Genomic DNA, 16,538 nt, shown 5'->3' on the forward strand with positions numbered 1-16,538 from the left:
CTAACGAAGACACTGTAGTGAGACAGAGAGGAATACGGGCTGGGTTCACCCCTATAGGGTTTGGTAGGAGTGCAGCGCAAGGTGTGAGGGGAGGGGCTGAGGGCTTGGTGGAGTGCAGACTAGACAGGGGCCCTGAATCAGGAGATTATGTAAGAGTAGGTAGAGAAAGGGGGTCAAGAGGCACACAACATAGGCCTGGGGCCTCAGGTGGGGGAGATAAGGGTCTTTATACAGATGAGCCCACACAATACAGGGTGAGGAGCGGTGAAGGACGAGGATTGTCAGGACGAGATACTGGTGGCGGGTACTCTGTTTTTTCAGGTGATGGTGACGAGGAAGGACCACGCACATCTGCGAGAGACAAGTGGTGGTCTCGACAGGATCAGAGCCCTAGCGGATTGGCAGCGGTAGAAAGTGCGAGACCGCAACAGGACGCGGGAGCACACAGCGTTGCCAGGTTGATGGGAAAAACAGGTAAAGTTAGCAGGGAGGGTAGCGTAACTGCGCTCAAAAGGAGGAAGCGGAGGGCGCACAGCGACCATACATCAGGGAGTTCGGACTCCTCTGATGCTACTTCATCGGATAGCGGGCCCTCGGGTAAGAGACGGAGGGCTATAGGAGCAGGCCCATGCCAGGACATGGGCCACCCAGCGCTAGCGTCACTGACGGAGTTATGGGAGGGGGTACCGAGAAGGCTGCGTAGCAGAATACGACGGAGAAGATATGTTAACATCTTCCGATTATTAGAGGGACGCCGGGGGGACAACAAAAGCCGCAGAAAGGGGAAAAAGAAGAAAAGAGCGGACTACTCGGAGCCCAAAGTGGCTAAGAATGTCCTTAATTGGATGAGGGGATTCCTGAGGTTAGCAAGTGTAGTTTGCCATTATTGCCCTGATCAATTCGGGGCACTACTGGCATATGGGGACAGCATACTGGGAGCGTATAAGGATTATGAAGGTTGGGAGAGGCTCAACTATGACGAGCGATTCAGGGAGAAAATGGCGGGAAACCGGTTTATGTCCTGGGGTACGCAGGATATTAACTTATGGCTTACCCAGATGACAAATAAAGGTTCAGGTAAAATAGAGCGGGGTACCAGTTCGGTTAGCGGAGTGGGTGGAGGGCTAGGCAGAGGAAAGGAAGGAGAGGCACCGGGTATAGGGTCTAACACGAAAGGGAGCAAAGCCAGGGCCTCATCCGGCGGGTCGGATGTGTGTTGGAGATATAATAGAGCCAAGTGTTTATTTCCTGAATGCAAGTTCAGGCATGCGTGTTCAACGTGCAGCGGAGCCCATCCCGTGGCCCGATGTACACAATCGGGGCAAGTAGCAGCTGCAAAAGGTGCAGCGGCAGGGAAGCGCTAGCAAAAAAAAAAATTGGGGGGGAGGGATTACGGGGGGAGGGTGTTGATACCATGTCTCGCTCTCCCGGTGTTCCAGCAGAGTGCAGCCGGGCAATGTGGTCCAATGCGAGACGTATGGGGAGTGCCGGGTCTTCCTGGGAAGACGAAGAAAGCGAGATGATTCACAACTCTTTCGCGCCGGCAGCATGGAAGGCATACACCGCAGGATTATCGGCGGTGTCAGGTTTCTTACGGGTGTAGGAGAAGGGACGTGACCGAGCGGGAGATGTCTCAATTTATATTGGAAGCAAAACAGGCGGGGTGTTCGCTGGCCACCGTGCATTCCCAATTAGCAGGATTAGTAGCAAAGCTATAGCGGTGCTGGAGAAACTGCACTCTATCCAGGATGTTATACTTTTCCTTGGCCCCACAGAAGAATTAATCATACCTTTTCTTGTACATATGTCCATCACAGAGGTTTCTTGGTTTGGTTTTTATGCGTTTTGTGACCTGTTTCTTGTAGGCTGCTTTTTATGCAGTCATGTAATTTTTGTTTGTTTTTATAATCACTTTGCCCAATAGCTATATACCCCTTTGATTCACTTTGCAGCTTAGAAAGGCAGTTTATACATTTTAAAATGTAATCCTTGCCTGAAGAATGGCCCCAGGTAGTCTTGAAAGCTCATGCACAAAAAAATGGCTTTGGTCTAAGAAAAATGTATCACCACCTCCTTTACAATGGAAAAGGGATGAGTCAGTTAAGCAAGCTACCAACTGCACACAAGTTAATAAAAATAATCATTTTTACAGCACTATTAGATGTACACAGCACATTACAATGATGCTAAGTATTCCGGTGCAATAAGTCCCAGCTCCAAAGAGTTTATAATCTAAATCTCATCTTTAGTAGCATGGGATCTATTTAATGTTTAGGTTTCTTGCCAGGTACTTGTAGCCTGGTTTGGCCACTGTTGGAAGCAGGATGCTGGGCTTGATGGACCCTTGGTCTCACCCAGTATGGCAACTTCTTATGTTTTTAAATTAATACCTGAGGCAAAGGAACTTCCCAAGGCCACACAAAAAGTGTCAATGAGAGAAGCAGGATTTGAACCCAGCCCACTGCTTTAACTTCCAGGCAATTCTTTCACACTGCAGCTGGAAAACTTTTCTTTAAATTGGCATCCTGCTCAGAAAGGCCCCAACAGCTGAACTGACACAAAAGATGCTTTAGCAGGTACAAAATATGTCCATTAGTGATTTTAATTGCCAAAAGAAGTAGCTAAAAAGCTCTATAACTACTTTAATAGGCAGCTTAAAGTTAAAAGTAGCTTGCAGGAAATTATAGCATGACATAGGGAAAAGAGAAATACAAATCCTTATATGCACCCGGATAACGAATGCCTCCAACTTCCAAAAATTGTATTCAAACTCTTTAGTACATGCCCTGCACTATGCAAGGGCTGCGCAATAAATCCAGAAACAATAACATACAAATAGCTCTCCCGCCTCATCTTTCTAAACAAATTTACTCTGATGAGCAGAAAATAACACACAAGAAAGTGTTTAACACCCAGTTAACATAATATACTTTCATATCAGTTCATATGGCACAAAGCTTTCTTGCATTTGATAGGACTCTTACCTCGTGGTTTGTAACTTGGTCAGAGCTGGAAATATTTCCCTAGACCTTTATGTATAATAAATCAGAGTGCTAGGAGCAACGGCTAGCTAAATCAGCTTTCATTTTATATATCTTATCCTCAAATCAATCAGTATAGAGATCAACAAGACTTTCAAACAAACAGGCCGATACAGTAAGGAGCGGTAGGAAGAGGTGCGTTAGTGCCGGGTGCACCCGCGGTTGCCGCACGCACAGTCCAGCTCACCTACCGCTCGATACTGTATGTAAATAGCTTGCAAATGCAAGCTGCGTCTAAGAAGCGTCCGTGAAGCGTTAGGCCCGCGCAACCCATTTTACTGTATAGAGCGCTATACCAGGAAGTGGACAGTTCTCCGACGCTCGGGATTGCCCGTCCTCTCTCCCCTCCTCCCGAAGCAAGCAACGAAAGCGGAAAAAAGCGAAAAAGCGAAAAAAAAAAAGTAGCAAGAGAGAGAGGGGAGAAAGGACGGGCAATCCTACGCTCGGGATTGCCAGTCCTCTCTCACCTCCTCCCGAAGCAAGGTGTGAAAAGCAGCCTTGCTTCGGGAGGAGGGGAGAGAGGACTGGCAGTGTAAAGCAACGAAGCAACTTAGTTTTTTTGCAGCCCCCCTCCAGAGACGGACATCGGCGAAGACAACCGCGGCTCCCCTGCCTCCAGCTGCCCGCAAAGAGAAAGTGCACGCTTGTTATCGTGATCCTATTTATGAACATCTATTTCCCTGTATTCACTGTAGTTATGCATTACATGTATGCATGAACAGCCTAATCGTGCACCCAAGAGGCTTTTCATAACTATGGAGGAGGGGAGAGAGGACTGGCAGTGTAAAGCAACAAAGCAACTTACTTTTTTTGCAGCCCCCCTTCTGGAGACGGACATCGGCGAAGACGACCGCGGCTCCCCTGCCTCCAGCTGCCCGCGAAGATGGACGCCTGCACGGGCAAAAGCGGCCGCTCAAGGCGTGACGTCACGACGTTTGGCGTCATGGCATGTGATGTCACGTCTTGAGTGGCCCAATTGCACGCACAGGGGCTGCTTTCGCCCGTGAGCCGCGGTCATCTTCGCCGATGTCCGTCTCCGGAGGGGGGCTGCAAAAAAAGTAAGTTGCTTCGTTGCTTTACACTGCCAGTCCTCTCTCCCCTCCTCCCGAAGCAAGGCTGCTTTTCGCGCCTTACTTTGGGAGGAGGGGAGAGAGGACTGGCAATCCCGAGCGTAGGATTGCCCGTCCTCTCTCCCCTCTCTCTCTTGCTACTTTTTTTTTTTCGCTTTTTCGCTTTTTTTTTCGCTTTTTTCCGCTTTCGTTGCTTACTTCGGGAGGAGGGGAGAGAGGACTGGCAATCCCGAGCGTCGGAGAACCGTCCACTTCCTGGTACCTGTCATTTCAAATGTCATTTGAAATGACATTTGAAATGACAGATACCAGCGTGTCCGTGAAGTGTTAGGCCAGCGCACTCAGGATACTGTATAGCGCTCTATATAGTAAAATGGGTTGCGCGGGCCTAACGCTTCACGGACGCTTCTTAGACGCAGCTTGCATTTGCAAGCTATTTACATACAGTATCGAGCAGTAGGAGAGCTGGACTGTGCGTGCGGCAACTGCGGGGTGTGCCCAGCACTAACGCAGCTCTTCCTACCGCTCCTTACTGTATCGGCCTGTGAATTAGGAGGTGTGGGATCTTCAGGTTTATTGATTGTGTAGTATATTGTAAATTATAGAACAACAGATTAATTATATGGTTTCAGGAAGCACTGATTTATAGCCATAGCTAAAAATCTGAGAGCATAAAATGAAAAATACAGCTGGAAGGCTCTCTTTTGATACTTGAACTTTAATAAAACAGGCAAAAATTTTGTTTTTCTGGGGCCAATGTAATAAAATTTGCATTACAATCAGAACAAAATTTTAGCAACAGTTTTACTAATGCGCTAGAAACCTGCTGCCTGAGAGATGCAGTAACAGGCCGAAGCAATACCGTACACTGGCCACAATGCACGGCTCAACATGCAATTGGATGTGCGTTTTGGACGTGTATCAATAACCCTGATGCAAAACAGGTGGGAGCACTGGGAGGAGAGGTGGCTGAAAGGAATCCGTAAGTTTTGCTTGGGAAATTTTTTTAAAATTATTGGGGAGAAATAAACTATTAGGGTATATTATTTAGTGTGTTTGTATGTTTGTACTTTTAATAGTCAGTAAGGCAGCTACTAAGCAGAAGTTAGTTTTATTTTTAAATAGTCAGTAAAGTAGCTAAGTAGAAGTTAGTGTGTTTGTATTTCCCACCCCTCTCCCACCCACCCCTAGCTCATCCTTTAATTTATAGGCAGGTGCTACTTTCACCCACAAAAAAAAAAAAAAAAAAAATCTGCCTTTTAACCTCACTTCATGAATTCCCCACACCTTATTGAGAGTTTGATCATTCCCCTGTAGGCCACTACCAGACATATAGTGAATACACTAATACATTTAAAGGACGCTAATCAGACACATTCCTACTCCCATAGCAACCTAAAACTTTACTAGGAACTGAACAAATTTGAGATGAAGGCAGCAGTCCAGCAGCAGATGGGGGCCTTCCAGTCTTCTGCATCGAGTGTCACATGTATGATTTTTTACCTGCCGGTGAGAACGTGTGCATCCAGTGCAAAGAGCTCCTGGCTCTCAGAGAACGAGTCTGATCTCTGGAGGCTAGAGTGGCAGACCTGGAGGAGCTGAGGCAGACAGAGAGGTATATAGATGAGACCTTCAACGACATAGTAGCCAAGTCCCAACGTCAGACTGGCAGCCCTGGTGCTGCCTTGGAGGAAGAAGGTCTCATGATAGGAGAGCACCAACCAGGTGCAGCAGGAAAGGATCCTGAAGCAAGGACCTGCTCTCTAGATGGCGCATTGTCCTTTTCGCACCGTGAATGCGTCTCCCAGGGCTACTGTCCAGGAGGGAAAGGTTAGGTCGGCCGTCATAGTTGGTGATTAGATGATTAGGAATGTAGACAGCTGGGTGGCTGGTGGGCGTGAGGATCGCCTGGTAACATGCCTACCTGGTGCGAAGTTGGAGGACCTCACGCGTCACCTAGATAGGATTTTAGACAGTGCTGGGAGGAGCTGGCTGTCACGGTATATGTGGGCACCAATGACATAGGAAAATGTGGGAGGGAGGTTCTGGAAGCCAAATTTAGGTTCTTAGGTAGAAAGCTGAAATCCAGAACCTCCAGGGTAGCATTCTCTGAAATGTTCCCTGTTCCACGTGTGGGTCCCCAGAGCCAGGCAGAGCTCCGGAGACTCAGAACATGGATGAGACGATGGTGTAAGGAAGAGGGATTCAGTTTTGTAAGAAACCGGGCAACCTTTTGGGGAAGGGGGAGTCTCTTCCGAAGGGATGGGCTCCACCTTAACCAGGGTGGAACCAGACTGCTGGCGCTAACCTTTAAAAAAAGAGAGAGAGCAGCTTTTAAACTAGAACAAAGGGGAAAGCAGACAGACGCTCAGCAGCGCATGATTCGGAGGGAGGTATCTTCAAAGGATACTAATGATGCATTAGAATTAGGACATCCCAACAATGAGGTTCCAATAATAAAAAAGTGGTCCAAGTGCCTGTAATTAAAAACTTACCTGAGCTAAAAAAATTCCAATTTATCCCTATTAATTAAAAAGCAGAATGAAAATACAAACAAAAAACAAACTTTGAAATGTTTGTATGCTAATGCCAGAAGTCTAAGAAGTAAGATGGGAGAATTTATTTATTTATTTATTTAAAATTTTTATATACCGACATTCATCCAGGATATCACATCGGTTCACAGTGTAACGCAAACAGACGCCATGCATGGCGCTTTACATAGAACAAATAAAACAATTTAACACGGGAATAAGGGGGTAAGAAAACATGGGAGAAATTGCATTAAATAATAAACAAGATTTGCAATTATATACATATGTACAAAATGAGGAGACTGAGAGAAAAGGGATATAGGAATACTAGGAAGGGAGGGGGGTGGAGAGCAGGGGGGGGAGAACAAGAGAGGAGGGGGGGGAAAGAAGAAGGAAGGGGCGAGATGGGGGGGACAGAAAGAGGGCCGTGGTGAGGCCGTGGAGAGGAAGAGGGGGAATTAGGTGTATGCTTTGGCAAAGAGCCAGGTCTTGAGCTTCCGCTTGAAAGATTTAAGGCATTCCTCTTGCCTTAATTCAACTGGCATTGTGTTCCAAAGGGTCGGCCCGGTGATGGATAGTGCACGGGCTCTCGTGGAGGTTAGTTTGTAGAGTTTAGGAGAGGGGATAGGCATGGTTGCGAGATGTGCATGTCTGGTAGGCTTATTAGACTGGTGTAAGCGGAAGGATTCGTTAAACCAGTTCATTTCAGGGTTGTATAAAGCCTTGTGGATGAGAGAGAGAATTAGAATGTATAGCAGTGAATGATGACATAGACTTAATTGGCATCTCAGAGACATGGTGGAAGAAGGGTAACTAATGGGACAGTGCTATACCAGGGTACAAATTAAACCCAGCTACACTAACTGCACTAACCACATCCCTTGGCAACAAATTCCAGAGTTTAATTGTGCATTGAGTGAAAAAGAATTTTCTCCGATTAGTCTTAAATGTGCTACTTGCTAACTTCATGAAGTGCCCCCTAGACCTTCTATTATCCGAAAGTGTAAATAACCGAGTCACATCTACTTGTTCAAGACCTCTCATGATCTTAAAGACCTCTATTATATCCCCCCTCAGCCGTCTCTTCTCCAAGCTGAACAGCCCTAACCTCTTCAGCCTTTCCTCATAGGGGAGCTGTTCCATCCCCTTTATCATTTTGGTCACCCTTCTCTGTAACCTTTCCATCGCAATTCTGGTCACCACATCTTTTTTGAGATGTGGTGACCAGAATTGTACACAGTATTCAAGGTGCAGTCTCACCATAGAGCAATATAGAGGCATTATGACATTTTCCATTTTTTTCACCATTCCCTTCCTAATAATTCCTAACATTTTATTTGCTTTGTTGGTAGGGCATTAACAATGTGTTTGTTATAATATTTTTGTAAACAAAATTTAGATATTCTTTTTGTACATATTTTGTATATTTTTTGTAACGCCTGGTAGGGGCTGACTTTGGAATGGGTTTTAACCTGTATTTTAGCATGTTTTTTAATGAAAAAACACTTGAATACCAGCATTAATTTTGCACGGGAAAATGCATGCTAAATCATGGGTTGAAAGCCATCCTTGCATTAGTGTTATTTCATTTGCCACTATGTTCTGAAATAATTGATATACGTAATTTAAGAGACTTTTTCCTCTGTCAAGGAAAAGGGATTAATGATGCATCCTTAAATGGTATTGTTTTCAGAAAGATATTTTGTATATTTTTTTAAATGATCTGTTAGTTTCTGATAGAAACTACCTAATGAACTGGGATTCAAGTTCAGAGGCATTAAGGGGCGATTGGCTTTTTTTTTCTCTGTAGCAGGATCAGAGCCGTATGGTCAAACTAGGTTTTATATGCAGCACCTGACCACGTGATTTGGGGGGATAAGACCCTGAAGCTTGTTGGCTATATGGCTACCTACTGATAACTAGTGGCTAAACAAATTTTAATTCAGCATTAGTCACCATCTGACTTTTTGATTTATGTAGTTCTTACCAACTTTGTTTAAAATCATGAGAGGTCTAGAACGGGTAGATGTGAATTGGTTATTTACTCTTTCGGATAGTAGAAAGACTAGGGGGCACTCCATGAAGTTAGCATGGGGCACATTTAAAACTAATTGGAGAAAGTTCTTTTTTACTCAACGCACAATTAAACTCTGGAATTTGTTGCCAGAGGATGTGGTTAGTGCAGTTAGTATAGCTGTGTTTAAAAAAGGATTGGATAAGTTCTTGGAGGAGAAGTCCATTACCTGCTATTAAGTTCACTTAGAGAATAGCCACTGACATTAGCAATGGTAACATGGAATAGACTTAGTTTTTGGGTACTTGCCAGGTTCTTATGGCCTGGATTGGCCACTGTTGGAGACAGGATGCTGGGCTTGATGGACCCTTGGTCTGACCCAGTATGGCATTTTCTTATGTTCTTATGTTCTTAACTCTCAGGAGCTTTTGACATGTTTTCTCATGTTCAGACTTGATAGCTTTAGTATCACTTGCGTACAGCAGAGACAGGGAGCCATGCCTTGTTTGTGATATGCTCATCCTGTTTTTTTATTGGGGAAAAACCCCCCAAAAGCTATATGAGTGCTTTCATGCACCACCACAGATCTGATTATTTTGCAGTATTGTCCCTCTCCTTGTTCTAATTGGAGTTTTTGGAACTGAATTGGCAACCCTAAGTGCCAAATAACCATTAATTAGTGAGAGAGCATTAAGTTTTGGGGAGTTTGGCATTATCAGCATCAGGTAAAGACTGTAGATTGTGGCATTAACCCTCATCTCTCTTTCAGCAAAAGATGAGTACATTTCAATGTTGTGTGTGTTTCCAGCTTAGGTTGGATATCGGATTCCTTTCATACGGCTCTTTTAGCAGGATTGGTAGCATCTGTTATTTCGAAGTTGGGAGTCAAACGATGCATTCTCATACGGGTAAGATTATTTGTTCCTGTATTTTGACAGTTCAGTAAATAAAATATACTGCTTTTCTATATTGGCATATTTACAAGTATCTTACAATGCTAAACAATTTTGATGCAAGGCTTACCAGTACATGCTTTCTTATTTCTGCTGCTTTGCTCTATCAGAAGCTGTTTTTAATTGACTGTGTTTCTTGCTCTAATTAAAATTTGGAAGAAGTGTATAGGCAAAGAAGAAGTGCACAGTGTATAGGCAAAGAAGAGAAATGACTTGGCTGGTTTTTGTTAGAATGCAGCTTTGCAGAAATAAGCATAGTTTTAGGGCTGCAAAACAAATCCTGGTGTCTAAGATTTGGTGCTCAGGTGCAAAGGCTGCTATCAGGAGGTCCATTGCACATGTGGCTATTCTTCAGCTAGATTTGCTAGAGAATGGAGGAAAGCCATGAGTTGGGCTCATTGCTGGGGACCCAAGTGGTGGAGGAATACCATTGTCAGTTTCGTCAAGCAAACCACAACTTTTTGTTTCTTTTTTTTTTTTTGTTAAGGCATTGTTTCACAACCTGAAAAAAAGAGAGTAAATAGTTATTGGGAGATCATGTCTCTCTGCCTCTGATCTCTTTTCAGCAGTCACACCAGAAGATGGATTGGCTTGTTATAAGATGTTTACAGGCATGGGGAGCTAGTATAGTTGTATCAGACAGAAGTGTTTTGAGGGGAGGAGAGTTACCTTATGTTCTGCAAAAAATGACAGGAGTCTGGTGGCACCTTATAGACTAACCAATTTATTGAAGCATGAGCTGTCGAGGACAGTGTCCACTTCATCAGATGCAGCTTATGTTCGGGTCAGTTTTGTTTTGGGTGCACTAACTGGTTTGAATGCTCACAATTCGGTTGTGCGTGTTAAAACCTTTTAGTGGAGGGGAAAACGGTATAGGTCATGCTACACGGAAGAGAAGGTGTTGGATGCAGCACTTCCTGCACAAACAAATGCCACTCTCACATATGACACATATATATATATATATATATATATATATATATATATATATATAGCCAGTGGGAGCACACTCCTTAGACTTGTAGCAGCTTCTAAGGTTTGGTAGTGCTGCTTCAGTTTTGTGTCATACTTCCTCAACATTAATTAACAATAATTAATAAATTAACATGACTCAACAGATTTAAAACTAAATAACTTGGTTTTCTTGCCAAGTGGAAAATAAGTTAACTCTTAAAATATGGATGAAATATACTATTCCAATTAAATCTTGGAACTTCAGTTCTAAATTGTAATCACAAGTCCTTACCACACAAAATGTGATTGCAGATCCCATATAATGGAGCACTCGCATCATTGTAGGCCTCTGTAGTTAGCAAATGAACTGGTCATGTGGCCAGTACTGGAGTAGATTACAGGATGTTTCCCAAGATATTAAAAGGGATGGATGATGCAAGGATTGATAGTACTTTCTTCCTGAAAGTGACTAGAATAGTGAGATTTTGATGTAGGTTATAGAACGAGAGACAATGAACATATTTGAAATTAATTTGTGTAGTGACCACATTGCTCACTTAAGTTTATTTTTCTTTTCCCTCCTTAAATTATCTCCCCATGATTGCGCTGTATTGCTTCAGAGGGACAGAAAAAAGAAGTTGCTTTACCTTGGTGAATGAGTGCTATAGTGCAGTGAAATAATTGTTCTTTGCTCCTGTTTTCCTTTGACCTCTGGGTATGTCCGGGCTGAAGTACTTGCTGGTTTTGTAAATGGTCTCTTTCTGATATTCACAGCCTTTTTCATTTTTTCTGAAGGAATCGAGGTACGTGGTTATGATCTGTAATTGTAGCCAAGAAAATAAAACTTCATGTTCTTTATTCTAGAAAAGCTGAATTGTGTGAGAAATAGAGATTCCAGCTAGAAATTCTTTTTAAAAGTCAGCTTTTTAGAAAATGCCTGTGTGAAAATGTACAAACTTATAACAGGAAAGATACAAGGTACAATGAAGATCTTATCTAGCTTTCCCTTAATTGTTTGAAGTGCATTTATTCCCTTTTGAGTTTGAAACTCACAGGGAATGCATTATCAGGTCGATACTGTAACGTGCGGTTAAAGATTTCCCGTCTGTAACGTGCTGGGAGCGCACAATTCGGACGCGTAAGGCGATCCAGCGATACAGTCTCCAGTTTCACGCGTCCTTAGCGCTTCTTAAAACAGACGCATAACCCTTTCCGCACGCAGCATGTATATGATATGTAAATGAACGAATTAGCTGTATAATGAAGGAATTAGCTATTCCCCTCCGATACTGTGACGCGCGCTCAGATTATCTCCTTTGTAACCTGCTATTTTGCCGCGGCCTTAACGTGTTAGTTTACCGCCTACCCTCTACTTGGTGTTAGTGTGGTGTTAGTGTGGTGTTCGAAAATTAAAACGGGAATAAAGTGTAAAAAATGGTGTAAAAAAAGTGTAAAAATATTGCTTACCTGCCCTGGCCCCGTCCTGTCTCTGGTGCAGCCCCAGTCCTGTCCCCTCCTCCCGAAGCAAAAAAAACCGAAAAAGTAGCAAGGCTCGGGCCTGCTACGGTAGTCCCTTCTCCCTTCTCCTCTCCTCCTGATTTCGGCGCTCAAGGCGGCCGGGTGGGCGTGCATTCATCCAGGCAGAGGGAGCCGGCGGCCGCTTTCGCCGCCAGCTCCCTCTGCCTGGATGAATGCAAGGCCGCCTTGAGCGCCGAAATCGCACGGGCATTCATTCACTGCCAGCGGGGGCCGTGCATTCATCCAGGCAGAGGGAGCCGGAGGCCGCTTTTGCCGCCGGCTCCCTCTGCCTGGATGAATGCACGCCCACCCGGCCGCCTTGAGCGCCGAAATCGGGAGGAGAGGAGAAGGGAGAAGGGACTACCGTAGCAGGCCCGAGCCTTGCTACTTTTTCGGTTTTGTTTTTTTTTTTTTGCTTCGGGAGGAGGGGACAGGACTGGGGCTGCACCGGAGACCGGACGGGGCCAGGGCAGGTAAGCGGGGGCTGGGGGAAAGTTTGCTGAGCATCGGGGAACATAACTGTCCACTTCCTGGTACCTGTCATTTCAAATGACAGATACCAGCGCGGCTGTGAAGCGTTAGGCCCGCGAACCCAGGATACTGTATAGGTGCTCTATACAGTAAAATGGGTTGCGCGGGCCTAACGCTTGCCTAAGGCTTCGCAGCCGCGGCATGCATTTGCATGCAATTAGAAGAGAGTATCGAGCGGTAGGTGAAGAGAACTGTGCGTGCGGGGAACGAGGGTGCGCCTGACACTGCTGCACTGTTTCTACCGCGGCCTTAGAGTATCGATCTGTAAATGAGTATTGTAGGGTGTGAGATTCTGTTTAATGTGTAAGTTAGTCTTCACTCTTAAGGTTAACTGTAGTAAGCCAAAATTCATTTTTCTCAACTAATTCTCTCATATCTTCATTGTGCTTAAAAAGAATGCTGGCAGTATTAAAAAAACACAAAACACAAACCAACCTCTTATGTGATGCTTATTTGATTTGACTATAGTAAAAGTTTTCAAAGAATAAAAATAGGTTTGCATTTCTTTAGCGCTGCTTTGTGTTGTGCTCTCATTTTTGTATTTTGATTCCTTTCTAACTGCTAGTTGTTTCCTGCTAAACGTTTTGATCTTCTGTATTATAAAATTAAACTGGGTTTATTTTATTTTAATAAAACTTGGCACACACACTAGCACACAGGTCCTCCAGATCTTGGCCTACTGGGAATCAGTGCTTTATACAGACCTAGTTTTACAGCATCGCCTTTCCTTATTCTGCTTTCTCCAGTGCTGACAGCCTGGCACCAGCAGGAATGGGAAGATGATGTCCCAGCCCCATAGGACCTTCCTGCTGATCTAGAAATAACTGGGGAAAAGGTGGGATTTTGCACTGCAGTTTCCTCTTGCTTGTTTGGGCTTCAGCTCAAACTAAACTAGTCTTTATTGGGCTACAGTTTTATGTGCTCCCTACTCAGCTTAGTCCAACTAACCTGGAACCTTAGTGTGACAGGTAGGTACTGTCACTGAGCAATGGCTGCACCTTTCTTCCTCAGAGGCTGTGGACACTACCTCCATAGCATTCCCAGCCCCTGTTGATCCAGGGAGCAGCGTTCTGACCACTGCTTCCTTTAAGCTGTGTGCGCGTACACAGATCATGAGCCTTGTGCGCACGTAAAGTGGTATAATAAACATAATTATGTAGTAAAGATATATATGCTATTAAAACAAATTTAATTACTTTTTTCTATGTATTTAAAACAAACGATATGCTGAAACAGAGAATATAGAATTATTTTCATTTATACAATTAAATAACACTTTCAAAATACTGATTATTTTCAATGTACTTGGCTCATAGTGCACAAATTTGATCTCAACTTTAAAAAAAAAGTTGCACAAACAAAGTTTTGCGCACACAGCCTGTCAAAAATGAGAGGGAACATAGGTTCTGACCCAGGATTCTAATATAGGTCCTCCCCATGGCAGTGCCACTGAGTTACTGGGCTGATCCTAAGAGAAGCTGTTGTGAAAGATTTTTTTTAATTTTCTGATTATCGACTTTACAGAACCTTAACTGAGAGAAACTGATATATGAAATACATCATAATATGAAATCAGTGGCATGAATAGGGAATGGAGGAGTAGCCTAATGGGTAGAGCAGTGGGCTATGAACCAGGGAAGCCAGGGTTTAAATCTCACTGCCACTTCTTGCAACCTTGAGCAAGTCACTTCTCCCTCCATTGCCTCCCGTACAAGTTTATATTGTAAGCCTTCTGAGCATAGGGAAATACCTGTGGTACCTGAATATAATCTGGTCTGAAGTGCCTGAAAAAGAGTATAAATAATATGAAATATCTGTTAATCTTCAGAAGTGAAGATGCTAGCTTGCGATTGGACCTTGGCTGCCTCAGCATCATACTATGCTGTGTAGAGCCATCAGCAAGGTGCTACTGGTTCAGAGACTTGCACAGCTAGTGGCAGACCAGCCCCTCCCGTGGCTTGAGCTGCCACAGGCAGAGTGGGCCTGCTGGTTCAGAGTCCAGCACTGGGTGGCAGACTGGAGCCTGGCAGTGTGGTCCAGGGGTGCCAGTCAGCTGTGCTGTGCAAAGGGGGAGACGTTGAAGCAGCGGTCTTGGCATTCAGTGGAGTGGAGGTGGTAGTAGCAGTAATGGTGGGGCGGAGGGAGGGGAAAGGAGTGATAGTGGAAGCAAAGTGCATGTGAGTTAGGTTTTTCTACTAATTCCTAAGAGCAGCTGTATCTAGGTCTGTATTGTAAGAAATACTTTGAGGTGCAGTGTCCTAGTAGCTGAATCCTTAGTAAGTTGTGATGCTTTTTACCGAAACCTAGAAAGAGTCCAGATATTTTAGAATCTGGAAAGAATTAGTTTTAGACATTTTGGATTAGCAGTAATATTTTGGGAAGATAACACTCAATTTCACCCTTTTTTTGTTCTTCACATTCTTTCAGAAATGCACAAAATTAATTTTTCTGTCAGTTAAAAATGTTTTGAAAGAAAATTTGAATCTCACCCAAGCAAAAGGTTGAAATACTTTTGAAATGATGAAGAATTATAATATATGGTACACAAATTCATTTTTATTATGGGATTTTATGATTTCTTGTGGCATATAACTAGCCTCAAGCTCTCTCCTACAACTAAGAGGATGTCCCTGCCAGGGTTGGTGGGGGTCGGAAGGTTGGAATATTGCTGGGGAGGGAGCAAGCACCTCCGATTCAGGAGAAGATCATTTTCTACCCTTGAAAAAATGTTTTATTAAATTAACAGATTGCTGAAGCACTTCAAGCTGGTCGACTAGAATTAAGTGACTCTAGGTTTAAAGCATTAATTACTGGTCCTGAGCCCTTGGGAGGCAGCTTGTGTGGCGGAATTACACATTAAATCCCATTTAGTGGTGTTGCCTCATGCAGTCTGTCTGACAAGGTCGCCAGCATGAATTAAATGGGATGTGCGTGGTGCAGCTGGGACTTGTTTTGCAGATTGTGGGTGCAGCACCAGCAGCAAGGATTTTAAAATGAATGAACACTAATGTTTTAAAGATCCTTAGTTTTACTGCTTTGCATTTGTTTGTGTTGAAATACCGTACTGTCTTGCAGAAACTTTTTAAAATGGCAGTTCTGGGCACTTTTTAGTAGTTTCCAGGTTTGAAGCAGAAAGCTGTCTGAAACGAGGGCAGCTAAGATCTAGAATATCAGCACTGCTTCGATTATTGTGAGGAGGTTCAATTTGGAAGCTCAAACTTTGAAAAACAGTTCTAATTGTAATCTCCCCGCCTCTCCCCCTGCAATATTACCCCCTGTAAAATGCTGCTTTTTATATGAGTGCATCACTGTGCACAGCGATGCAGATGGTGTTAAGAGAAAATGCAAAATGTCATTAAAGCAAATGATTGCACAAGTTAGCATCTTGCCTTCCTGCAGTGAAGTATTTTTCTCTTAACGCAGTCTGGAACTGATGTCTAAAACTAGTGCACAATCTTTGCTGCTTGTTGAGACATCTTGTAGGGAAATGAGCCCCTTTGAGCATGTTTTCTATTCATTTTCAAAATGAACAATGGGCTTCATTTTATTCAGAGCTACTCTAAAGTTCTTTGCTGCAGAGGACAGGACCCAGGATACGGTTAAGAAACTTTTGTTTTATTTATTGTTTTATATTCTGCTTTTTCAGGCACTTCAAAGTGGATTAAGTTCTGCATTGATAATTTTAGATTTAAACAGCTTTGGGTTTCTTTTTCCAGAGAGCATTGGAGCCCCCTGATGTGCACCATGAGAGACTGCTTTCTGTTTCCATTTTGGGACTCATAGTAAACCTTATAGGCCTGTTTGTTTTTCAGCATGGGGGTCATGGACACTCACATGATTCAGGTATGATGCTTATAGTCCTTGTGGCACTCAGAAGTGTACTACCCTCTGTAGCTTATTTTATGAGGGGGTCTGGATGTTTG

The 16,538-nt window shown here is 43.8% G+C and overlaps 1 protein-coding gene across 1 annotated transcript in view; it reads left to right on the plus strand.

Annotated features, from left to right (window-relative positions):
- SLC30A7 (solute carrier family 30 member 7) overlaps positions 1-16,538 on the plus strand; it is an 82,192-nt gene that overhangs the window by 2,888 nt on the left and 62,766 nt on the right. Inside the window, 4 exon segments of the mRNA XM_029617632.1 lie at positions 9,468-9,537; positions 9,539-9,561; positions 11,276-11,369; positions 16,332-16,458. Of these exon segments, the coding sequence (XP_029473492.1) occupies positions 9,468-9,537; positions 9,539-9,561; positions 11,276-11,369; positions 16,332-16,458 (314 nt within the window).

This window comes from Rhinatrema bivittatum, chromosome 10 (genome assembly GCF_901001135.1).
Source record: "Rhinatrema bivittatum chromosome 10, aRhiBiv1.1, whole genome shotgun sequence".
NCBI lineage: Eukaryota > Metazoa > Chordata > Amphibia > Gymnophiona > Rhinatrematidae > Rhinatrema > Rhinatrema bivittatum.